At 38.5% G+C, this 26,218-nt stretch overlaps 1 protein-coding gene across 2 annotated transcripts in view; it reads left to right on the top strand.

Annotated features, from left to right (window-relative positions):
* The first annotated feature begins 1,261 nt into the window (after positions 1–1,261).
* The window catches only part of CLTC (clathrin heavy chain), a 60,244-nt gene continuing 35,287 nt past the window's right edge, over positions 1,262–26,218 (top strand). For both annotated transcript variants that reach the window (XM_021704339.1, XM_021704338.1), the window contains exons 1-3: positions 1,262–1,480; positions 22,368–22,575; positions 25,403–25,671. In XM_021704339.1, the coding sequence (XP_021560014.1) occupies positions 1,439–1,480; positions 22,368–22,575; positions 25,403–25,671 (519 nt within the window). In that variant the 5' untranslated portion in view covers positions 1,262–1,438. The remainder of the gene's footprint in view (positions 1,481–22,367; positions 22,576–25,402; positions 25,672–26,218) is intronic.

The following is a 26,218-nucleotide window of genomic DNA, read 5'->3' as shown; positions in this document are numbered from 1 at the left end:
TTTTTTTAGCCACATCAAATTGTAATCTATTTTTCTTCTGTCTAAATGAGTTCTGAAAATAATGCATTTATTACATTTCTATGTGTGATGACACAGCAGTCATTAACAGAACCTCAGTGCACTTTTGGTTAGGTATTCCACACATTCAGACATCCAAGCTAAAATCAATTGCTTTGGGAATTCTAAATGTACTTAAAATTATAGGTCTGTATGAAAATGCATGTGTATGAAAATGATGTGGTCAAAAAAAATCCTCCTGCCACAATTTTGGTCCAATTCTGTAGCACATATACGATACTCAAAGTCTCTAACTCTGTACTAAGCTAGACCCGTATCACATACATATTATGTCCGCCAAAATGTCCGCAGAGTAAGAAAAGCTATCGCAAGGCCAGCTGAGACACCTCATAAATGGCCTTCACTGTCCTTTGAGCCAATTATTTAGGTAACATACAAAAAAATTGCTAGTTCTAGTTAGAATCCAAGCGTCAGGTTCTCCAAGCGTCAGAAGGGTGTGCATAAGGGCGGGGAGGATCTCAAACCCCATTTCATTCCCCCTCCCTGAGACGTAAGAAACCACCCACGGTATGAAAGTAGGCGGGGGAGGAGTGCTGCAGCCGGCTGCCAAGAAAGCTCTCTGCAAGGAGGCCGTTTCCCTGAGTCACGGAGAGGGCGGGAGGCTGGGCCCATCTGCCCACGCCACGTTCTCTTCATAAGGGACTCAGTTTAAATAGGCAGGGCCCAAAGGGAAAGGGAATAACATCGCCATTCCTCAACTCGGCCCAACAGCCACCCCATTCCCAGGAGACTCTGCATTTCCCTAGAACTCGCTCTGCATTCTGGCAGCAAGGGTCGACCCTCCCCGACCAGCATCACGTGCACCCGGAAGTACGTGGGTGGGACCTAAGCGCCCACGGAAATGACGTAGTCACTGCTAGTCGCATGATGTGGCAAAATGCAAAAAAAAGGAGTGGGGGGAGGAAAAGCAGGAGGCTGGGGAAAGTGATGAGTCCAAAAAAGTAGTCCCTTCGAGTCCTCTAATTTACCCTCGTGGCGCAGCAGTAAGCGAGGCCCTCGGCGCACTGCGCCCCGAATTCCTGCGCCCCACTGCACCGCGGCGCTCCGTGGAGGGGTACATAAGGCGGAGGGAGTGAGGAGACTTGGGCGGAGTTCTGTCGTCGGGATCCCTCCGCAGGGCTCAGCCGTTTCCGGAGTCTGCGCTGCGCCCGGTTCCGCCATTGCGGCTCTCCCGGACCCTGGAGCCTCCGCCCCCGACCCGAGCTCTTTCGTCTGCCTGCCAGTTTCCTGCGTCCCCGGAGAGTATCTTGCTGAGCCCAACCTCCCCCCTCCCCCTTCTCCTCCTCTCCCTTGGAGAGCCCGGGCAGCCACTGCCCCGCAGCCCCAGTGACAGGAGGAGACCATACACCCCGACAGCGCCATGGCCCAGATTCTGCCAATTCGTTTTCAGGAGCATCTCCAGGTGCGGCCGGGCCCGGGCCGGTGAGGGCTGTGGAGAGGGTGGTAGGAAAGGAGAAGCTGGAGTCTGGGCCCAAGTAGAAAAAGCAGGATCGGAGGGGGGTGGGGGTATTGGTGTTTGGGGTAGATGGAGGAGGGGGGCTCTATCTTGGAAAGCTTAAGAGTTAATGATGTGGGGCTTGGATAGAAAGGATGAGAGTCGGGGTGCAAAGGGCAGCGAAGCCAGGCCTGGGTTCGAGGGCCTCTATTTTCACTTCCTGGGTGGTAAGAACTGCGCATTCTAACTCCCTCCCCTTTCGCCGTTTTATTCAGTTCATTCATTTGGGTAGATTGGGCGGGGAGGGGGGGCGATTCTCCCGCGTTTCTTCCAGACCAAGGATTTTCATCCCCTAGGCCAGTGCAGAGCTGTCACCTCCCATTGCTCTTCTCTTCCCTTTCCCCCATCGTGTCTGCACCCAGCAGTTGTGGGGCGGGTGGGCTGGGGAGGAGCAACCTTTTTTCTTCCTCCCTCTGCGGCTCTCAACTGGGAAAGGCACCTTCCCCTGGGGGTGGGGGGGAACGCCGGCGACTCGCCTCTTGCCTTCCCCGAGGCAGTTGGAACAGAAGGTCACTGAAGGAACAGAAGGAGAATAGAATGGGAGAACATATTTCTCAGGGCGGTGTCAGTCTCAGAGTGCGTGGGGTCAAGGTCCCTAGGGGTACTCGTCTTTTTTTCCTTTCCTTACTTCTCTGAGGATGGTGCGGCTTTTATCCCCTCTTTCGTTTTAGGAGGTAGGGAAGAGTTATTCAGAGGTTATCTTGGGGTCTGCTGGAGTGTAGCAGGTAGTCGTGGGCTTGGTGTAAGTACCTCCCTCAGGATTGCTTGGAATTGAACCTAGCCCTGGAGATAGAGCACACCTGCTCTGAGATATGCAAAGTTATTTGGTCTGTAATTGGCTTCCTTTTAGTAGGTTCTAGAGTTCTTTCCCATGGTGCATTTTCCTGTAGGCATCATACTGTCTTATCTGGCAGTGTGCCCGTGGCGGGCCAAGGCAGATGATCTTTGGAGGGCTTGACTGAATTAAGCCTCTTCTGAGCTTCTGATTTTCATAGTTCACCAAGCTGGTTTTACTTTTTTTTTTTTTTTTTTTTTTAAAGATTTTATTTATTTATTTGAGAGAGAGAATGAGATAGAGAGAGCACATGAGAGGCGGGAAGGTCAGAGGGAGAAGCAGACTCCCCGCCGAGCAGGGAGCCCGATGCGGGACTCGATCCCAGGACTCGGGGATCATGACCTGAGCCGAAGGCAGTCGCTTAACCAACTGAGCCACCCAGGCGCCCCAAGCTGGTTTTACTTTGGTTGCAGTAATTTATTCATCTTAATTTGCTTTCTTCCCAAATATTCCCTTAAAAAGCCCTGCCTCATCTGAATCTTCTGAAGGCCTAAATTCATAATGGCAAAAGATGCTGCGGTTTGACATGACATTGTTAGTGACCTGCTGGACGCCATTGAAGGCTATTTTATTGACTTTCGCCAGTTGATAAACATAAAAGATTCTTGTTAATAAAAAGGTTGAATATGAATATTTAGGCTATCAGTAACATAACCTCATGTTTCTTTACAGGTATCTTTGCACGAGCAAGAAATTTTTTTCCTTTATGTCTTGAAATGTATTGAATAATAAATCTAAAAAATAAGTAAAACACTTTCTTTGGTCATCTGTGGTTTTCAGATAACTCACCTGAAGTAATGGAACACTTAAAAAAGGTTAAAAAAAACTTAAGTGACAGAGTGGACACAGAAGTTACTGTTTTTGCTCAATTCAAGTTTTAATTGCTGTGGTTATTTCTGCTAGAGTGAGGTGTAAATGAATGTAGAGGTTTAGGAAAATAATGTTTTTGAGTGTGAGGGGAAAACACAGGCTCCTCACTTAGAGTGTTTCTGAAATATAATCTTTCTGCAGACAAATGTTTGTAAATTATAAACAAAAGCAGGTACAGTTGCTAGTTACAAGGCAGAGGTATCTCCCATTAGTAAACCTTTCTTGACTAGTGGTGGTTTGGGCAGTAACTTTTCATTTCTATTAAAGAGGAGACAAGAATTGTTAAATATTCCCAAAGATTGGAATCCAGCCTTGTCACTAATTGAAGACAGATTTAATACGGGTCTGATTTCTGAGTTTCTGCAAATACTCAAGTGTGAAACCATTTCCTTCTGAAATAATTTGAAGATTTGAGTATAAAGCAGCTTTGCAAATGTATTTGAAGAATTTAGTCATTTTTTTGGTAGTAATATGCCACACCTAAAGTTAAGCTTGCTAGTGTGACTGTATACTCCAGCTGATAATGATTAATTGTGCAAAGAGCCCCAGTCACTAACCTCTTCCAGAATATCCCCTAACTTCTCATTTTTATCCCTTTTTTAAAAGTTAATAAGGATTATTTTTAATTGGTATCTCACGTCTTTATCTGAGTCCTGCCAGTTTGCTAAGTAACAGAAAACTTTCTGAAACACTTAGGATAAAAATTGGGAACAAGAATTGAGGAACTTGAGTGTAGAGTTAGCTTCTGTGAAAGTTTTCTAAAGGTGAACTGTAAATTTGTTTTTAACTATTATGGCCAACTGAAGTACCTGTCATCAAGGGTTGGAACTACATCAAATGAATGTTAATATTTTAAGTTACGAAGTTTTTTGCTTTTTTTTTTTTTTTTTAGGATGTTTAGGCTGATAGTCAACAGATGAGTGCCTATTTGAGCAAGAGATTACTAGAGTTGCAGATTCTAAAAAAATTCCTAGACTACACATAAAATGTTGCAGTTCTCAATTCTTGGCACATTAAGTTTCTTTATGCTGATTGGCACATTCTGCTGTATTCCCAGGTTCTTGGGTTCTCCCCACCCTTTTCTTTTCCCTTTGATCCATAAATGCAGGCATGGAATATGTTGTGAATTGAATGGTAGGGGTTCTTGCTATGGCTGTTTTGATTTGCAAAGAGGAAGCAGTGCTCAGTATTACTGTGATATGCTATATGTGTAACTGTACTGCCTGGAGAGGCATACTGCCTGGAATTCTGCTACAGTCTAACCTGGGAATGGCTTCCAAGCTTAAGATGTATCATGTTTTTCAGAATTTTCCTAATCGTCAATTTACTCAGCTTAAAGGGGTATGGCTAATTCTAGTGAATATGCTTTCACTCTGTTTAGGAAATAATTTAAAACCCGGATGTGTGTGTGTGTGGAACCACCGTCATTTTCATTTTAGTATGTAGTGCAGTACATGATTTTAGAAACCATACCCTATGATATTCAAATATCATAAACATATCAATAATATGTTTTTCCTGTCACTGTTACTCATGTGTTTTTTCATTTTGAGAGTTAATGTCTAATAGAACTTTCTTCTGGGGCGCCTGAGTGGCTTAGTCGGTGAAGCGTCCGACTCTTGATTTTGGCTCAGGTCATGATCTCAGGGTTGTGAGATGGAGCTCCACTTTGGGCTTCACACATGGCATGGAGCCTACTTAAGATTCTTCCCTTAAAAAAACAAAAAACAAAAAAACAAAACTTTCTTCCATGATGAATATTTATACTAGCTACTTAGGGATATTGAAATGTGGCTTGTGTGACTGAGGAACTTTTAAAATTAAATGTAAATGGCCACATGAGGCTATTGTCTATAACATTGGACTGCACGATTACAGGCCATACTGATGGACTTTGTAAGAGTGAAGATTTTATCTGACCATCCATATTTACATTTTATTAACTAAAAACATTATTTGAAAGTGTTAGTTGAAAAAAAGTGTTAGTTGAATCCTGCTGTCTCTTTTGGGACATGGTGGTGATGAACAATGACTAGTGAATGAAGGGAACAGCAGACTTCTAGTGAGAGCCTGTTTTTCCCTATGACTGTGGCTTCATGTTTTCAGGTCTTCACTTAATCCCCCCAGACATCCTTATTAAATAGTTAAAGTGAGACTCCACCTAAGGGAACACTGTCAGAATAGGATTTGATCCTGGGTCTTCAGACACAGAATATTTCAAGGAAATAGAATGGCCTTAAGAGGAGAAGTTATACAGTATCCTACTGTGCTGTTTTCTGTTGGACTTCGCTCCGAGAATGTTATAATTTGACCCAGAATGTTAAAATTTCAATATGTAAGGAGTATAAAATTTTCAAATGAGATATTTTACATTCCTTTTTTGGGGTACTGATCTTTCAAAATCTGATGTGTATTTTACACTTACAGCACATCTCAGTTCAGACCCTATTTTCATTGGAAATATTTGATGTGTTTAACTTTTATAATATTTACAGTTGAAAAAGCAGATTTGCATATCTAGGTTATTCCAAACATACTTAAGTTTTCCATAATTGAATCAATTATCAGTTACTATTTAGTTTTAATTATTTTAAATTTTAAAATCAGTCCCAGTAACCATATTTCAAGTGCTCAGTATCACATGTGGTTTGTGAAATGTGGCTCCAGTATTGAAGAACACAAGGTTAAGACTCTTTTTCTCAGTAAAATAGGCTTACCGCCTCACAAAGTTACTGTAAAGGTCTGAGACCATGTATTCCGAAGTACTTGGTGTAGCACTTTAGGAACATTAATTGTTTAGCTATATAATTTTTGTCTAGTATATTTTATTCATGTATCTCACAACCAGTGACACAGTATTTTATTTGTAGACCTAGATTTTTATGGTTTATAAATATTTGATACCTAAGATTTGAGTACTTACCAGCAACTGTGTTAGACTAGGGACAAAGTGGTGAACAATACGGACTATAGCTTGCATTGATTAGTTGTCAAAGGCTGTCCACACATAATTGCAACCATGGACATTATTCAGTTTTTGATGCTGTGCAGGACTTAATACAGATATTCATATGATACAGAACTGATCCCACTCTGGAACTGTGCCCAAAAGAAAGGAATTTTTTTTTAAAGATTTTATTTATTTATTAGAGCACAAGCAGGGGGAGCAGCAGAGGGAGGGGAAAAGCAGGTTCCCTGCTGAGCAAGGAGCCCGATGTGGGGCTCGATCCCAGGACCCCGGGATCATGATCCGAGTTGAAGGCAGACGCTTAACTGACTGAGCCACCCAGGCGCCCCAAGAAAGAAATCTTTAAATTACTTTTTTATTATATCCCGATAAAATAACCACCTGGAATGCTAGTCTGATATGTTATATATGTGTTATATATGTTCTCCTGTAAGATGCTAGTGTTAAAGTGAATGTTCTCACTTAGATGGGAAATGAGTTCATAACTAATATTCCATCCTTTATATTAGAATGAGGTTATTTCTCTAAATTTATTTACATATAAACCATGCTAAAGCTACTTCACAAATCAGCTTGTAAACCATAGCAAAGTTTATAGCTCTAAATGTTTTTTCCCCCTTGGCCAAGTGCCTGTGGCTAATGCTCTTAACCTGAAGGGATGGCAGGAAGGTTGGATCTGAATGCATTATACAAAACCCATCTGTCAGACTTGGATTTTGTGTCTCCTTTTTGTGTGTGTATTATGAGAGACATAATTTATTTTGTCCTTAAAGGGAATAACTATTCATCAAATCTTAATTGTCCTGACATCTATAATATCAAAATTAATTGACCATTATAGCTTTTTGAGTACCTACTGTTGTGTCAAGGATACTGCTAAATATTCTATGTTCATGATCTCCTATAATTAGCAAGAAAATCCTGTGAGGTAGGTAGGGTTAGCCTTATTTTGCACTTGAGGAAACTGAAGTTAACTTTTAGAGTCACATAGCTAGTGAGTGGGTGGTCAGACTTTAATGCTTGGTCTTTTTGCATTGTGGCACATTGCCTCATTTGGTGAATGATCTATATAATTTGAACTGCAAAATATAGCACTTTGCATCTGTGTTGTGGTGTTCTTTGTACACATTCTACCAGTGGTTTGTTTTTAGGTCAATAGTTTTTTGTTTTTTTAAAGATTTTATTTATTTATTAGAGAGAGATAGAATGGGGGTGGGGAGTGGCAGACAGGAGCCAGACACGGGGCTTGATCCCAGGACCCTGAGATCATGACCTGAGCCGAAGGCAGGTGCTTAACCGACTGAGCCACCCAGGCACTCCTCAGTGGTTTTTATATTAGGGGAAAAGTAGGGGCCAGTGAACCAACCTTTGATTTTCTATGGTGTAAATGGTTGGATGATGTTTTTATTTTTTTAATTTTTATTTATTTATTTTTTAAAGATTTTATTTATTTATTTGACAGAGAGAGACACAGCGAGAGAGGGAACACAAGTAGGGGGAGTGGGAGAGGGAGAAGCAGGCTTCCCGCGGAGCAGGGAGCCCGATGCCGGGCTCGATCCCAGGACCCTGGGATCATGACCTGAGCTGAAGGCAGATGCTTAACCGACTGAGCCACCCAGGCGCCCCTGGATGATGTTTTTAAAGGGCTTTATTCAAGTTCCCACTAGAAAATTGTGCAGAATGATTGGGATCAGGTTAACTTGTAATGAGTATTATCTTTATCCCTCTCATAAAGCTGAACTTCTCAAACATGTCTGGAGTTCTTAATGACAAGAGAGTGAATGTATTCCAGTCTGAAGCCACTTACGAAAGCAGGAAACTTCTTTCTATTTTACTGTATTGTTTATGTTTTTGTGTTTATAGTAATATAAAACTTGAATAGAACTCTAGGTAAACAATGGTGCTTGAGGTGGGGGAGAAGGAAAGTAGGAGTTGAACATGTTTGCTCAGTGTGAATAACATAACCATAGAGGGGAAAAATGGTTACAGACTTGTAGGGTTGTGCTTCCTGTTCTGAATCATTGGGTAAATAGGGACTTTTCTTTAAGTTCTGAAGTAAAGCCGATTTTAAATCTTATTTCTGAAAGAGTAGGGATTGAGTGCATTGAAACCATTTTGCCACATTAAAAAATTTAAATTCTGTGTGTGATTGTAGAAAATGTCTCAGATGTTTAATCTGAACTCTATCTTTTTATCTTTCTTCAACTTCCTCATTTATGAAGTTAAAATAATTTTTGGTAATTGTGAAGTTAGACTGTGGTATGTGTTCGTGTTTATATTGTAAGACTTAGCTTATAGAGACACTCAAATGTTAGTTTTTAGCCCTATGCTAGAGGGGAGTCTCCCTTTATCCAGTAGAGTAGAACATACATGCCAAGCTAAAGGAGAAAACTACCATCTATCCAGTTATTGAAGCCAAGATCTTGGAGTTACACCAGATTCTTTCCTTTTATTGTCTACATCCAGTCCATTTCTGGAGTAGGAAAAGAACTCTAATAGTGATGCACACTGGGGTCGTAGGGATTGCAGTTTCTGATGACCTTGATCTGTATCTATATCTATATAGGTAATTTTGTTTGTTTTAAACAACACAAATTTATTATCTTAAAGTTTTGGAGGACAGAGGCTGAAATGAATCCCATAGGAGAAAACAGGGTTTTGGGAAGGTTGTTTTCTTCCTGGAGGCTCTAGAGCAGAACCATTTGAGGACTCCCATCTACTAGACTGTGAGAATCAGAGTAGATCAAAATGGGAATTGGGTTGAGAGTTGCCTTCATCTGTTTCTGAATAGCTGAGAAAGAGGACTTAAAAACCACCATTGTGGACACAGGCCAGAAGTATCCATGTATGCTCAGTTTAGCAAACAGCTGACTTTAGATCACTCCTTATTTGAGGATGAATAATTAGGGGGAAAAAAAACCCATAGGGAGAACATGGTTTACAAATTTCATGTCTTTTGGGCACCTGGGTGGCTCAGTTGGTTAAGCGACTGCCTTCGGCTCAGGTCATGATCCTGGAGTCCCGGGATCGAGTCCCACGTTGGGCTCCCTGCTCAGCAGGGAGTCTGCCTCTCTCTCTGACCCTCCCCCCTCTCATGCTCTCTATCTCATTCTCTCTCTCAAATAAATAAATAAAATCTTTAAAAAAAAAAACAAAACAAATTTCATGTCTTTTCCCACTCTGCAATACTGTATATTCCTCCCTTTGAACCTTGCAAATCCAAGGTAATTTGCTTTTTTACCATAAAATATTCAACTAAGTTTCCTTTTTATATATATTCTTTTAAATGGGTTTCTCTCTCATTTTTGTTTTTTAAAGATTTTGTTTATTTATTAGAGAACGAGCAGGGAGGGGCAGAGGGAGAGGGACAAGCAGATTCCCTGCTGAGTGGGAAGCTCAACTCGGGACTCAATCCCAGGACCCTGAGATCATGACCTGAGCCGAAGGCAGACGCTTAATTGACTGAGCCACCCAGGCACCCCAAGAGTTTCCTTATGTTAAAAGCCTTATCAAGTCTCCACATTTATTGAGCCCTCTCACAATTGTTTTGAATACTACAACACTGTTCATTGAAGGCTTTCATAGGCTTGAAATCTGGATTGAGAAGAGGTAAATGTAGCATATCCAATAATTATTGTTCTCTGGCCTCACAATTGGATGTGGTAAGGAAACATTTTAAACATCCCTCAAAAACCCAGTCTGTTGTTAGGGGTATATTTCTGGAGATCATAGTCCAAAAACAAGTGAAAAAAATAGCTCTTCTAATATGCAAATGGAAACTTTAGGCAGTTTATAAAATTTCCATGATTGTTCCATAATGGATTTTTTTTTTAAAAAAAACACTTCAATGGAATGGAGATGACTTTCCAGGGCTAATGAAAACACTGATGTAAAAAAAGTGCATATGAAGAGTTAAGATGGTTTCTGAAATGTGAAGAGTAGAAAAACATTTTCAGGTAAATTATAATTTTATTTATTTTTATAAGTAGGCTCCATGCCCAGTGTGGGGATTGAACTGATGACCCTAAGATCAAGAGTCATCTCCTCTACTGAGCCTGCCAAGTGCCCCTGTAAATTATTTTATAATTTTAAATATCTTTTTTTTTTTTTTTTAAGATTTTATTTATTTGACAGAGACAGCGAGAGAGGGAACACAAGCAGGGGGAGTGGGAGAGGGAGAAGCAGGCTTCCCACGGAGCAGGGAGCCCAATGCGGGGCTCGATCCCAGGACCCTGGGATCATGACCTGAGCTGAAGGCAGACACTTAACGACTGAGCCACCCAGGCGCCCCTAAATGTCTTTATAAACTAAGTCAAATGACTACTTAAACTATGTATTAAGCATATCTAATCCCTAAGAATTTATATTAACAGGGCCAAAGTTCTTTTAAAATTGAGATAAAGTTCATATAACTTAAAATTAACCATTTTAATTTTTTAAAAGAATTTTTTTTTTTTTTAAGATTTATTTATTTGACAGAGAGACAGCGAGAGAGGGAACACAAGCAGGGGGAGTGGGAGAGAGAGAAGCAGGCTTCCCGCAGATTGAGGAGCCCAATGTGGGGCTTGATCCCAGGATCCTGGGACCATGACCTGAGCCGAAGGCAGATGCTTAACAACTGAGCCACCCAGGTGCCCCAAAATTAACCATTTTAAAGGGAACAATTTAATGGTATTTAATACATTCACAATGTTGTGCAACCATCACCTGTGTCTAGCTCCAAAACATTTTCATTGCCCCAAAAGGAAAGCCCAAATTCATTAAGCAGTATCTCATTTCCACCCCCCTCCTATCTCCTGCAACCTCTCACAGGCTCGCTCTCTCTGGATTTACTGATCAGTGGAATCATATAATAAGTGACCTTTTTTTGTCTTTTACTAAGCGTAATGTTTGAAGTTCGTCCATGTTGCAGTATGTCTGCATACTCCATTCCTTAATGGCTGAATAGATCTACTACATTTTATTTGTCCTTTCATTAGTTGATGGACATTTGGGTTCTTTCCACCCATTGGCTATTATAAATGAATGGTGCTGCTATGAACATTAAAGGGTTTTTTTTGAATACTTGTTTTCAGTTCTTTTGGATATATACGTAGGAGTGGAATTGCCGGGTCCTATGGTTTGGAACTGTTCTAATTATTTGAGGGATTGCCCAACTGTTTTTCATAGCAGCTGCACCATTTTATATCCCCACCAGCAATGTATGAGAGTTCCAATTTTTCCACATTCTAGTACTAGTCAAAAGCTTTTTTGAGTGTCCAGGGAATAGTCTACTGCTAAAATGAATACCCTATTTGGGCACATAGGGTATTTTTAGTTCTGTTCTCTCCCGTTTGTAGCTCTGTCCTCCCTTAAATTGTGTGTCCTGCTTCAAATTGTATTTCCATTTCTTCTGAGACATTGTGTATACTCCCACATATATTTGGGCTAAGCATGCATCCTTGTAACTCAAGGCACCCTTGTAATTGCTATGTGCTTGTTACACGCTGAATAGAGGAGGCCATAGCATATTTACTGTAAAATTCTCTGTATTAGTGTAGTGTCGGGCATACAGTAGCTGCTCATTAATTGTTTAAATGTGTGATTATTGGAAAAAAATACCATAGAACTAGGAAGAGATCTGAGGAAATAAAAATTTTTTTTCTACTGGAACTGGAAGAAAACTTCAGAAAACTGTTGGCATCATCTATGGCATATAAAAAAAACTTGATCTAATATGAATAGAAAGACCCATCGAGATAAAAGCCTGCAGTAATAGAATATATACAGAAACAGTTGATCCCGGACACAGCAGAATTGCCCCTGTGGAAATCAGCAATGTGGAAGATTAACTTGAATTTTTTGCAGATTTTTAATTTAGAAAGAAATCACAGAATTAAAACAAGAGGTGTGACAGAATAGGTTACAAATCTAAGAACTACAGAAACAAAAATATTTGGAATGGAAGCTTTTTTCAGACAATGGAAGAAAATGTAACTGATAACGAAGGAAGAAGCAAGATTTAAAATATTCAGTGTTTGAGACAGGCCTGGGGAAGTTTTAGTACCATGAATTTAAAAACAAAAAATCTACAAGCATCCAGAGCATACCCTCTCCCTGACCAAAAATCAAGGTGGTCTTATGTTTTTAACCCTGAATGTCAGACAGTGAAGCAGTATCTATAGAGTTTGGAGATGGTAAGTTTTTCCCACTTTTTAGGAGACATGAGGTACAGGGGGCGCCTGGGTGGCTCAGTTGTTAAGTGTCTGCCTTCAGTTCAGGTCATGATCCCAGGGTCCTGGGATCGAGCCCCGCATCGGGCTCCCTGCTCGGCAGGAAGGCTGCTTCTCTCTCTCTCCCACTCCCCCTGCTTGTGTTCACTCTCTTGCTATGTCTCTCTCTGTCAAATAAATAAAATCTTTAAAAAAACCCAAAAGACATGAGGTACAAATTGTACACTCAGAACCCTCTGAGTCTAAAACCTGTTATTTTCCCTATAGGTTGTTACCTTAGTAGTAATGACAGATTTGTAGCTTAACACAAAGAAAGGCAATTTCACCCAAAACTTATACTTAAATAGTAGGTTATAAAATATTGAATTGAAGTTAAGTTGCCAAATAATAGATCCTCAATAGATATTGGAAAATAAATCCTGGTCATTTAGTCATTTTAACGTTTCAGACTCCCTGAATTTGTTGATATTAAATGATTTTCAGAAAGCTTGTAACTCTTCTTGCTGAGTGTTAATCCATTCACTCTGTTGAACTTGGAATTTTTGGCATTTAGGTTCACAAGGAAATATTTCAGTGACTCAAATGTAAAAAAAGTGGTACTGGTCTTTTAACTTGTAGCACCTACATGCTGATCATGCTTTAAATGATTGCTCCAACTAGAAAAATGAGCAATAACCGCAGAATGTCTAATTTCCTAGCAGGTCTGTCAGTATAGGGTAGAAAAAGACATGAATATGTGCAACAGTAGCAGTAGTAATGGGATTGAGCCGAATCACTGGGCTCCCACTTAAAAATACATTTTGGGAAGTTTTGTCATAGAATGAAGTTTCTTTGTAACCTTTACAGTTTTAATAGTAAGGAAACTGACCAGATGTTGTAGGTACTTATACCAGGAAACCAAGCCTTTGGTATCTGCCTAGGGACATTCAGATCATCCTTTGAAGTTTTTTATGTTAAGTCAGCACTAAGTATTTATTATAATCTTGAACCCTCAAAGTAAGACTCATTTCTAGTTCTTTGAAAAGAATGTTTGGACATTCCAAACTATGACCCTTCGCCCGCACCCCTACCTCTAACACACATATGTACACACCTGTAATCAGTCATGACTTTGGTAGCGTTCACTTATTTTGTGCCAGCTGAATGGCATTTATGCAGAAAAGGCCATAACTTTGGAGAGTTTGCAAGATTTGGGGCATAAAAATTTCCTTATATTCTCCTGCAGCCTGAGCAAAATCAGTGTGTGACATTTCATCTAATCATTGGAATATTTTTTAAGAATGAGTCAAATTTAAAGTTTTTTAATCTTCCAGTCAGTAGTTGACTATAAGGAGAAAAAATGCTCTTTGAGTTTCCTGGTAATTTGCCAAAGCTAATAGTCTTACAGTCCAACTGTGGTTCCTTCTTGAATGTAGTACTTAATTTTGGAGTGAGTGACCAGAGTCTAATTCTCCTAAGAGACAGTGATTACCTCAAAAGCTAACGTGCTGTAGAAGCAAAGGGTCAGCAAGAATTAAAGGCATTTTTACTTGCTTGAAATGTGTGGAGCACACAAAACGATGGCCAGTATCCTGTTGATGGAAGAACTGAAGGAATCCTGCATTCTCAGCATTTTTCTTCATTTCCTGTAGAAGACAGCAACTGCAGCTTTTATTTGACATTCTGCTGGTTTCATAGCTAGTTTCAAGGGCTTGGTGAAGTGACTGCTGTCAGCATTTTTTGTCACTGTGATTGATACTAGTGAAGGTAGAGGATGTTTAGGGACTTTTAAAGGAAATTATGCTGAGTGAAATACTTGGGATAGGAAGTTAACCAAATCTTTAGGCACTTAACTTCAAAATAACTGCATTGAGTAATATCCAAGTATCAGCAGGTCTCTCTCAAATTGTTGACTTCTTAACTCTGTAGTGGTAACACCTATTAAGTCTTTATCAAGATACAAGATTCATTTACAGAAAAGGTAACTGAAATACGACTATATACATAGACCACTTACAAAATAGTCTCATCTGAAACATAGTAGCTCGTACATACTTCCTTTCTATTCTAACTCTTCAGATGAAACAAGGAGGAAGGATCTGGAAAGTGTAAAGCCAAGCACTAATTGTGAAACATAAGTTCTTAGTAATGCTGTCATAAACACAAGTTTTAAGGTATTTTGATTTTCAGCTGATACAGCTGGTAAATGAGTTCTGTTCATTCAATAGGAAGCAATCTCCCTGAGTATGCTTGTAAAGAAGGCTGTTTGCAGTGAATGTTCCTATTTGATCAAATGTGACAATTGCTGGCTTAAAGCAAGACTAATATTCCTTTAATTATAAGATGTTTGTAGGCACAAACAATTGTGATTGATTGCGGAGACAGACTGAGCTAACAGAGTCTCCTCTTTAGTCTAAGAATTGGGCATTGAAAAATAGCATAGTTTTACTTGGTTGTATTGCTTTCTACCATTTTCTTCCTTTTTAAATAAATGTATACTCTTGGGTTACATATATCCATAGTCCATTTGGTCCCTTTAACAATATTTCCATAGGTTGATCACTAATGTATTCTAATAAGGTGCTGACTCACCATTACTGGGTTCCTGATTCCTTGTTAATATGGAGGTATTCCTAAGCTGTCTTTAGTAACATGTGTTTTGTTTTAAAGATTTTATTTATTTATTTGACAGAGAGAGACACAGTGAGAGAGGGAACACAAGCAGGGGGAGTGGGAGAGGGAGAAGCAGGCCTCCTGCGGAGCAGGGAGCCCGATGCGGGGCTCGATCCCAGGACCCTGAGATCATGACCTGAGCCACCCAGGCACCTGTAACGTGTTTTGAACAAAGCAAATTGGCCCACCCTAGGTTTAACTATGTAATGTTAGTAGCATGAAATCAGAGTCAATCTCTTTTGGAATAGTATATGTCATGATGTCCTAGTCCCTGAGCTAGATAACTGTAAAATGATAGAAATCCAAAAAACAGAGAGTGCTTATGTGGCCCCACAGTGTTTTAAGTGCTTGATATGGGCTAACTCACTTTAACCTTTCACGTAGCACTTAGCCATGCTTTGCTCGCCCTCGAGCAAGGATGGACACTTCCTCTTTTCTGTTTGCCACACATACAATCAAATCAAGTATAGTTTTATTTTTTTATTTTTTATTTTTTAAAGATTTTATTTATTTATTTGAGAGAGTGAGAGAGAGAAAGAGCACAAGAGGGGGGAGCGGGAGAGGGAGAAGCAGACTCCCTGCTGAGCAGGGAGCCCGATGCGGGACTCGATCCCGGGACTCCAGGATCATGACCTGAGCCGAAGGCAGACGCTTAACCAACTGAGCCACCCAGGCGCCCTCAAGTATAGTTTTAAAACCAGGACAGGAAAAACAAAGCTTTTAAAGTGTTAAAAACTTATGAATCTTTAACTTAGATTTCTGAATCTAATATTGCTGAAGTTAAAAAAAATTTTTTTTACCATATCTTTTTGATTTTAATACAATCACTTTCACACTTACAGTTTTTTAAATTAGGGATTCATCATACAGATGTGTACTCTTTCTCCAAAAGCTTCATGATATTGAGAAATTGAGGCAGTGGTAGTTTACCAAGCATAGAGACAGGCCTCTCTTTTTTCAAGTTCTTTGAAGAGATGGCATCTTACTACATCTGCACATTCTCAGTCTTTTATAACCCTGGGCTTTCCCTATTTGAAAGTCTAGTGATTTCTCGAGGGGAAAGAGGCACTCAGATTGAGGAGTTTTTCTTGGGTTCTCACTTCTGCTAGTATTGAACTTTGCAGATTTTTTTCCCCCCGAGCCTCCTGTAGCTATCTGGACTCTGAAACTTGAAAGTTCTACTTTTTCCTGCTTCTCCTTGTCTTGTTTGAAATTCTTGTGTAACTTTACCAACTGTCTTTCATATTTTGCCGGAGTTTAATGTCAAGGAAGTTTTCTTTTTCTCTTTGTTAGACTCCCAAGAAAACGTCTGAAAACAATGCTCTTCGTTAGACTGCAATGATGGAAATGTTGTATATTTTGTACTTTCCAATACAGTAGTCAGATGTGACTGTTGAGTACTTGACCTGTGACTAGTGTGACTGAGGAACTGAATATTAAATTTTATTTACTTGAATAGCTGCATGTGACCAGTGGCCACTATTTTGGATAGTATTAAGTGCAGCAAACCTCTTAGTTCTGATGGGCAGACATCCAGTGTACAACTCCTTTACAGAGCATAACTCTTACACTTGAATTATATCACTCTTTGGTTTATCTTTACCTTTTGAAAGTTGTATCGTTCCTTCTTGCCCTACAGGTAAATTGCCTAATAAAAATCTATTCCTGACAATTTAATTTTCAGTTTCTGTAACCTTATTATGAGTAGAATTTAATCTTTTTTAAAAACTTAAAAAAAAAATAAATTTGCAAGCTTTCATATAAGACTGGGGAGAGCTATATCCCGGTCATTTAGATTTTCGGTATTTTGCAATATTTGCTTTTTTTGTTTTAAACATTTTAAAGAAATTCAAGCTACCATGCCATTTCACTTTTTTTTTTTAAGATTTTATTTGCCAGCACAAGCAGGGGGAAGCGGCAGAGGGAGAAGAAGAAACAGACTCCTCACTGGGCAGGGAGCCCAACACGGGGCTCAGACCCAGGGCCCTGAGATCATGACCAGAGCTGAAGTCAGGCTTTTAACTGACTGAGCCACCCAGGCACCCTTCTCTTCCCTTTCGTAATAAGTATCTTGGGAAATAGTGTGAGACTATGTAAATATCTGTCTTATATAACCATACTACAGTTACCAAAGGGAGGAAATTTCATCCATTAATTTTAGTATCCACTGATGATTCTTCCCTGAATTAATTATTGTAATCCTTGCAAAAAGAGTGACTTTAAAAATTCCATTGGTCTTTCACCATTTTTAAGTTTGCTTTCTTTAAGGAACAGCTTTTCATTTTTTGTTATTTATGTCTTTTATTTATATTAGTGTTGATTCCTGATTTCATAAACCTCTTTTAATATATAATTGTCCTGGGCGCCTGGGTGGCTCAGTTGGTTAAGCGACTGCCTTCGGCTCAGGTCATGATCCTGGAGTCCTGGGATCGAGTCCCGCATCGGGCTCCCTGCTCGGCAGGGAGTCTGCTTCTCCCTCTGACCCTCCTCCCTCTCATGCTCGCTCTCTCTCATTCTCTCTGTCTCAAATAAATAAATAAAATCTTAAAAAAAAAAATATATATATATATATATAATTGCCCTAAAAAGTATAGCAAGAGAAATGTTGTCTTTCTGTGTAAGATGATTCTTGCCTCTGTAACATTAATTAGACATATTGAAGGGCAAAGATGGAAGAGGGTTTCACTCTTTAAGAAAGTTCTTTTATTTGAAGAACTTAAAGTTTAGTTGGATAAATTGACCTGGAATTGTGTGGTATTGGCCGATTGGGAAACTCTTAATTTTGGAAAGGTATAGTATAGGTTTGTGTGTGTCTTTGAACCAGGTGCCTTAAGCTTTTCTGCACGTTGAGGAGAGAAATTCTATGTTTGCTTTACATTTTACCTTCTGTTTTTTTTAGTCTTGAGTTCTTTAGGGCAAAGAGAATTTTTGATGATACTGACCTTATGCCATCTGTTTGCATTAGCTTTCCCAGCTTGCTTCCTCAGCAAAGGTGTTAGAGGCATATTTGCCAAGTTTGTTAGAAAGCCTTAGCAATGTTCCATGGTGCACCTAAAAATAGGAATTAAAATAGGGTTACTTAGCATGAAAATGTTATGTGGTTTTGGAGATTCTGGTCTCTACCTAACTTCACTTAGTCAAATTAAAGAACAGAATTGAAAGTTTTTAAGTGTAATTTTCTATTTAAAAAAAAAAAAAAAGGCATTTCACAGTGTCTGAGTAAGTTAAGCACCCAGAGACCACTAATCTATTATCAGTAGTGAAAAGATATTCACACCCAGGGTTTCAAGCAACTTGTAGGACAGCTGAATTAAGCAGATAGTAAAATGCAAATACAAAAAAAGCTAAATTTGAGCTGGCCTAAATACCGATGTGTGTTCTAATAGTATCTATTGAGTCTTTACTATGCGTCAGACATTGTTCTAAGTGCTCTACATTAAATCCTCATAATTCTGGGATCTCAGATGTTTCAGAAGAGGAAACAGATACACGGATAACTGATTTCCCCATGATCATTTATGCAGCAAAACTGGGATTAAACTCAGACATTTTGTTCTTATGAAGAATCCACAGAACCAACTAATTTTGGATGGTACTTGTACTTTATAATCAAAGTTATAATTTTTATAGTAATTGTCTACTTGAATGAAGAACCTTCTGTGTTCTCTAGATAATGGGGAATCTGAAATACTGTCTCACTACAAAAACTAAAAATGTAGTTTTTTTTTTTCTCCCCAGGCATGATAATCCAAATTGGGGTGAGAAGGGGAGGAGAAAGAAAAAGAAACATTTTTGTATTTTTTTTAAGATTTTATTTATTTGAGAGAGAGAACACAAGTGGAGGGCAGAGGGAGAGGGAGAAGCAGACTCCCCACTGAGCAGGGAGCCTGATGCAGGGCTCAATCCCAGGACCCTGAGATCACGACCCAAGCCGAAGGCAGACACTTAATCAACTGAGCCACCGAGGCGCCCCATTTTTGTGTCATTTCTAACATGCAGTTCCAGGACTTCTCACAGAGTTTTGGGTTGGTTGATTAACAGTAAATTTGTTTATTTAAACTTTTTGGAAACTAAACTAGGCTTAAGTGTCAAGTCCTAGAGTAGGCCTAGGGCCCAAAATGTAGTGTGGAAATCAAATGAATTGCAACATTTGAGTTGGTTTTCTTTCAAAAGGGAGCAGTTGATAATTTGTATGGTTTTGTGCATGTGCTATTAGTGTGTTTTTTTTTTTTTTAAGGGAGGATGGAAATCTATACTTTCATATACATAGGCTGTCTCTAAGATGGAAAAGCATCTCTAATTGCTGGGGGGAGAGAGGTATTACTGGAAACATAGGTGGGTGACTTTTCATAGTATACCCTTTTGTACTGTTTGAATACTTTGCCATATGTATGTAATAACTATTCAAAAAAAATAACCCCTTTTCTTGGACCTAAGTTTATTGACTCCATATTCTTTTAATTTATAATCAGAAAGTAGAAACTTTTTGAAGTTAAAGAATTTTTTACTAGGAATTTCCAAGCATGTAGCAAAACAATATCCCCAGCTTCAGTGGTAACAACATTTTGCCAATTGAGACTATAAAAAATGTAGCCGGAATTTGGATATTATTCTGTATTCTCTGAAAATAGCTGCAAGTTTGGAGACTCTTACATGTCCTCTGAGTTTATTAGTGGTTTGTTGCACAACTTCTGTGGTAGATAGTTCCTATACCATCAGACTTTTATAATTGACTAAGAATTTTTTCTGGTTAGTTTGTGCTGTTTTGAAAATAAAACCTTTTTAAAAACATTGTTGCATTTTAAAAGTCTTTATATGTGCAGATATTAGTAGACATAGTTATCTAGTATAACCCTTTCATATGATCTATTTTAAGGATGTACCTAAGCCAAAATTGCTTTTAATGATGGTGTCTTGTCCTATTACTGTGTGTTTTGGGATGTTTCCCTTTTGAATATGTTGTAGGAAAATATGGGAAGAATTGGTGAGTGTTCTGAGCACTTTCACTGAAAAGTATCACTAGTAAGGAAAAAATCTCACTGATGTTATTTGAAGAAGTGAAATCAAATACAATTTTCTGTTAACTGATAGGAATACGTCACTTGAAATTCTGTCACTTATCCTAACAACTGGGAGAAGCTTTTTAGGAGGGAGCAATTTCCTGTGTAGTAGTGTAAATGGGCATTACTTAAGTATGTTTTTTAAAATGTTTAAACATGTGGAATTGGTGAGAGCTTGACACTTGCCTCTTGTTTGTTTTTTAAATACAGCATGTATGTCTATTTCACATGGAGTATTTTGAATAGCACTAGTACATTCTTGGTAGAGAAGATCAAAAATATATATACATAGCTTTCTTGGTAGAATGTGTAAATGAAGAATGAGAAAAGAATGTAAGATTATGTAGATTGCAAGGAGTGCAAGAATACAACCCATTTGTAACCAAATCTGCTTTTTCTGCAAATAAAACTGCCCTGAGGCTGAAGGTCAGTGCTAACTGTTGACAGCATGCTTTTTTGACTGCATTTATTTGGAGACCTAGTCGGGAATAAGAAACAAAGGTTTCTTGATTTTCTTTTTTTTTCTTCCTCTGCTGTCTTTCCTAATAATTTTCTTTTCTTATGGTTGTCTTGCATCTGCCTCTGAGGAATAATTGAGGATTCGATTAGTTTACTATTTGACTAACACTATTGATTTTTACTCTTCTTAACATTGTAGGTCTTAAGCTGTGACAATTGAACCTCAAAATTTGTCTTATGTGAATGTTGGTGTAGTGACTTAGAAACATAGAATTCTTATTTTACAGAATAGTTAAGAAGATAATGTGTTGCTTTTACACGTAGAGTTCTAGGTGATCTGGGAGCCTTTGGAATTTTTTCTCCAAACTATTAGAAAGGTAACTGGATTAAATTTACAAGAGTTTGAGAACCGTCCACTCAGAAAAATAGATGTATATACCTCTGAAACTAGATGGACAACTTGGCCTCTGGAAGCCCACCCACAGTCCCCTTATAAGTGGTTGGAGACCTCGTCCTTCATTAGTTCTGGACCTAAAAGTTACTATAAAGTCAGGAAGAAATGAAAATTAATAATTTATAAAGTTTTATTGTAACCAAATTTGTTATAAATTACTTACCTCATAGCTTGTATACTTGCCTTGCTTTGCAGTGTGTACTTGAGTTTGTAAAGCCAGTTAATCTTCTATTGTATTACCATGTTTGTAATGTACCATGTTTACTATAATAGTTAAACAATTGCTTGACTCCTTGCCCTGGTATTCAGTGTTACTGTAACTACACATTATAACTGGTTGTGCTTGCAGTCATTTGAGGTATAAGAGGAAAGTGAAAGTTAAGTGCAGTCTCTTAATCTTATTTTTTTTTAAAGATTTTATTTATTTATTTGACAGAGAGAGGGAGAGGGAACACAAGCAGGGGGAGAGGGAGAAGGAGAGGGAGAAGCAGGCTTCCCACTGAGCAGGGAGCCCAATGCAGGGTTCAATCCCAGGACCCCAGGATCATGACCTGAGCCGAAGGCAGATGCTTAACGACTGAGCCACCCAGGTGCCCCCAGTCTCTTAATCTTACGTTGTATTTTATTTGGATCCTGTCCTGGTTATAATTAAGTCCTATTAGCAGAATTTGACAGAAGAATTTAGATAAAATACAAATAACTTGGCTCAGCCAGTCCATAAGAAAGTGGTGGTCTCTGAGGAGGAGGGAAATTGGTATCTGGGCGACTCGGGCAGAAGGAAGACTTGTGTGTTTTTGTTTTTTTTTCCTCCCTGTGCTTTTTCATTTTTGTTTGTATTTTGTTCCATGTGAACTTACTATTCTTTGGAGGAAAAAAAAAAGTCTGGCCAAGGTTAATAAAACCTGCTGGTAACTTTTTAGTGGGACTTAATCTGTAATACTACATTTAGTCACTCAGTATTAATAACCCACTAGCTTTTAGGTGTAGCTCAGTCCTTTTCCCTTTTATGTACTTGTTCTGCCTCCTAGTTTTAACCCCAGAGTTACACATCTCTAGTTAAAACTGCAGGGTTATAACAAAATAATTGAATGCCATATTTGTTGGAAGAACAGAAGGTCCATCATTTGGCTATCAATTGCCTCATTTGAATGAATGTGATGGAGTTGTCACTGTTGACCTTAAAGCATTAATGGTTAAATGAGGATTTGTAATGATAACAATACATGAATGTCTTTCTGATTCACTTTGTAACGTGACTTACTATGTTTTTGTTTTTTCCCCCAGCTCCAGAACCTGGGTATAAACCCAGCAAACATTGGCTTCAGTACCCTAACTATGGAGTCAGACAAATTCATCTGCATTAGAGAGAAAGTAGGAGAGCAGGCCCAGGTGGTAATCATTGATATGAATGACCCAAGTAATCCAATTCGAAGACCAATTTCAGCAGACAGCGCCATCATGAATCCAGCTAGCAAAGTAATTGCATTGAAAGGTATAAAAGATTGTGGGGATTTCTTTCCTTTTTTCCCCCCATGTATAATTTATTCAAATATAGTAATTAGGATTTACCATTTTTAGCATGTAGATTAAATTTGGTTAAATCTGCAAAGTTAAAGTTATTACTAAATTTGATTTTAACTGCTTTCACGACTTGGCATATATCTGTGAAATGTCTTCCTTTCTCCTCAGCATAGACTATTTAGAAAAATTTTAAGTTTTAGATTGAATTTAAATTTTATATCTGCTGTGTGACAAGACTGTGCTAAAAATATAACTCCATATACAGAAGACAAGAAATTAGTGATTCATATTCTGAAATTAAATATACTGTAATATTAGTACTTAAACATTGCAGAATTTTGTTATGAAGATAAACTTACCATTTATGCTGTGCCTTTTTTATACTTCAGGTGTGTGTTTCATTTAGATGATTATCAAGTTCTAAAAATGTCTTGAATCGGGTGACTGGCTGGCTCAGTGGGTAGAACATACAACTCTTGATCTCAGGGTTCATGAGTTCAAGCCCCACCATGTTGCATGTGGAGCCTACTTTAGAAAAAAAAAGTCTTAAATTTACACTGATTGTTAGAAGTGTGTATATATGTAGGTGGATATTAAAGCTTTGGGATCAAGGGTGTTAGAGTTTATTCACACTAACTTTTTGGTTCTCACAGTAGGGAACCGTACAACCTATCAATCTAAGTTCAAAGAAACTCATACTGTCTGGAGCCTATATTAATTTTTTTCCTTTGAACTATAGAGTGAGAATGTAACTGATCCTTTAAAACAGAAGTTTGTGAGAGGACTAAGGTGACAAGCTGGCTGACTCTAAAAAAGGCATTTAATTGTCTGTATTTTGCTTTGTTTTTCTTCCTCGTAGTAGTAGGAGGAGTTCAGGTTCCTAGTAATTTCTTGATAAATTTGTGGGTGAGTTGTTAAAGGTGCTGAGGTTTTTATTTTTATTATTTTTTTAAATTTTATTATGTTAGTCACCATACATCAGGTGCTGAGGTTTTTAAACAGATTTTTCTTCACATAATTTAAACTTTGTATTTAGTAGTGATACTGGTTGGAGATTAAATGCAGGGTTGGAGGCAAGCATAGTCAAGTAACTATGTCACCATTACATATCCAAGATAGGTGTTGTTGATCTCATCTTAAGGAAAGATGGTCCAACTTTTACCTAGGACCACATGTTTTATGGTAGCAAGCTTCTTGCTTCTGTTAAACAATACATGTATTATACTTTAAGGTATTAAGCTTCCTTCAGCCTCCTTAAAGAATTTAGGTTCAACTGCTTAGCAGCTCTCACACTTCTCTATTAAAAGGCCATCGTTTTAATTTTCTCATAATTCTTTTCTATTTTTAATGTTATTGTTATCTTATCACATTTCTTAATGCTTTCTTATGTGTGCAGATGGTGAGTTATCTTAAATTAGATTGTATTAGTTATTGTCCTGTTATATAAAAAGAATAAATTGCAAAGATTTTCAGAGTATTGTAATAGCATTATAGATTTGTGCCTATATGTCTGTATTACGGAGTTAAGCTGTCATCTTGCCCTCCTGCCCAAATCACCCTACATACATATACTCCAATCCCTTTTGTGTAGAAATAAGTAAAGGTCTGTTAACTAGGGTCTAGGAAAGGCAGCAAAGGGAAGTAAGTCATTCCCAAATACTGCTTCCCTCTGAAGCCAATTTTAAACCCTTTGATTCTTTTTATAAACAGGACTGTAACTCTAACAATTGTTCAAGTCTGGTTGTGGTTTACATATTGTGTGGGATGGGAAGAGCATTCTTTGTTTTAGGGAAGAAGTTTTTATACATGTGGTAAGAAGGGTCATGGTACAAAGCTGTATGTTTTGTGTCCCATTCTGCCAACCACCGCCCCCCCCCCCACACACACTCACAGTTTTTGTTTTCCAAGAGCCAGATTCTTGGTGGCTCAGGAATGGAGTTTTCTTTAGTCTCTAAGGACTAATGTGGATTAGCTAGCTTCGAGATTGCTTTGGGCTTTGACCTCTGTTAATTTAGACCAAATCACTTTTCATTCTGATGGATTTCAAATTACAAGTACAAGCCTTTGCATCTGACTCCGTGAACTCTTAACACTCAAGGCAAATTTCATCCTTCTTTTACTGTTTGTTGTCTTAATTGGATGAAGCTTGAGCTTTGTTCGTATCTCCAGCATATTAACAGCATCTCAAACTGTCCTTTGTCTCCTTTTTTTCCAGCACCTCTACCTTTCCCTTGTATCTTAAACCATTGGGATGTAGCATGCACTTCTCTTATGTGCCTGGTACAAGGCAGAGTTGAAATAGATCCTCCTCCAAAAAGGCAGTTTCCACAAGACTTGGTTGGATGGGGGATGACTGCCTTTTAAAAAGTAGACATTTTCCCCATGTGTTTGTATCAGATTTGCTTTGTTCTGTGTACCTACAATTAACTTAGTTTATGCATAAGCATTCTTAATTATCAGCATGAAGGCTACAACCTTGTTTTCCATCACTGTTAAGTCTTCAGACTCATTTTCAGTTGGGATTTAGAATTCTATAGAAGTCATACTATTTAAAATGTCTTTAGTAGAGGTAATATAGTTTTGCTTCAGCTGTAGATATAGATTGTTGGCTTAGTCTCAGCTGTCTCTTTAAAGGTTGCTGCCCTATCAGTGTGACTTCTGTAGTTGGTTATTAGTCTCCTGATAGAACCATTTTGTTTTGAAGTTACAGATCTTGTTACAGAGATAGTCTAGCTAGATAATAATTTATCCTGAACTTTGCTTTCCTAATGATTCATAATTCTTAATTTTGTTTTTAGCTGGGAAAACTCTTCAGATATTTAACATTGAAATGAAAAGTAAAATGAAGGCCCATACCATGACTGATGATGTCACCTTCTGGAAATGGATCTCTTTGAATACTGTTGCTCTTGTTACGGATAATGCAGTTTATCATTGGAGTATGGAAGGAGAGTCTCAGCCAGTGAAAATGTTTGATCGCCATTCTAGCCTTGCAGGGTGCCAGATTATCAATTATCGTACAGATGCAAAGCAAAAGTGGTTACTTCTGACTGGCATATCTGCACAGGTAACATTTTTCTATATGTTTAATAAAAGGTATAGAGAATGCAGTTTATTTTGAAATTATGTCTTCTCTGTTTAATCCTGGTGAATCAGACTTATTTTTTTTTTAAAGATTTTATTTATTTATTTGACAGAGACATCGAGAGAGGGAACACAAGCAGGGGGAGAGGGAGAGGGAGAAGCAGGCCTCCCACCGAGCAGGGAGCCTGATGCGGGGCTCCATCCCAGGACCCTGGGATCATGACCTGAGCTGAAGGCAGACGCTTAACAATGGAGCCACCCAGGCGCCCCGAATCAGACTTATTTTGAAAGTCTTTTTTAAGAAATAAAGGTTACTAGCTTAATGGCTTTATACTGATGCACATTTTCAGAATACTCTTACCAAATGATTTTTTTTTTCAAGATAATGTAAAAAGATGGTTGTTTTTGAGGCACATTTTAAATATTCATGTTAAGCTTTAATAAGATAGTGTTGGAGCCAAATTTTAAATTAAGAGGTATCAAATCTACATTGAGTGACTGAATTTACAAAGAATTACAGATCCTGCTAA

The sequence above is a fragment of the Neomonachus schauinslandi genome, chromosome 15, assembly GCF_002201575.2.
Source record: "Neomonachus schauinslandi chromosome 15, ASM220157v2, whole genome shotgun sequence".
NCBI classification, from domain to species: domain Eukaryota; kingdom Metazoa; phylum Chordata; class Mammalia; order Carnivora; family Phocidae; genus Neomonachus; species Neomonachus schauinslandi.
Note: the sequence above shows the minus strand (reverse complement) of the source record. Positions and strands in the feature narration are given on the sequence as shown.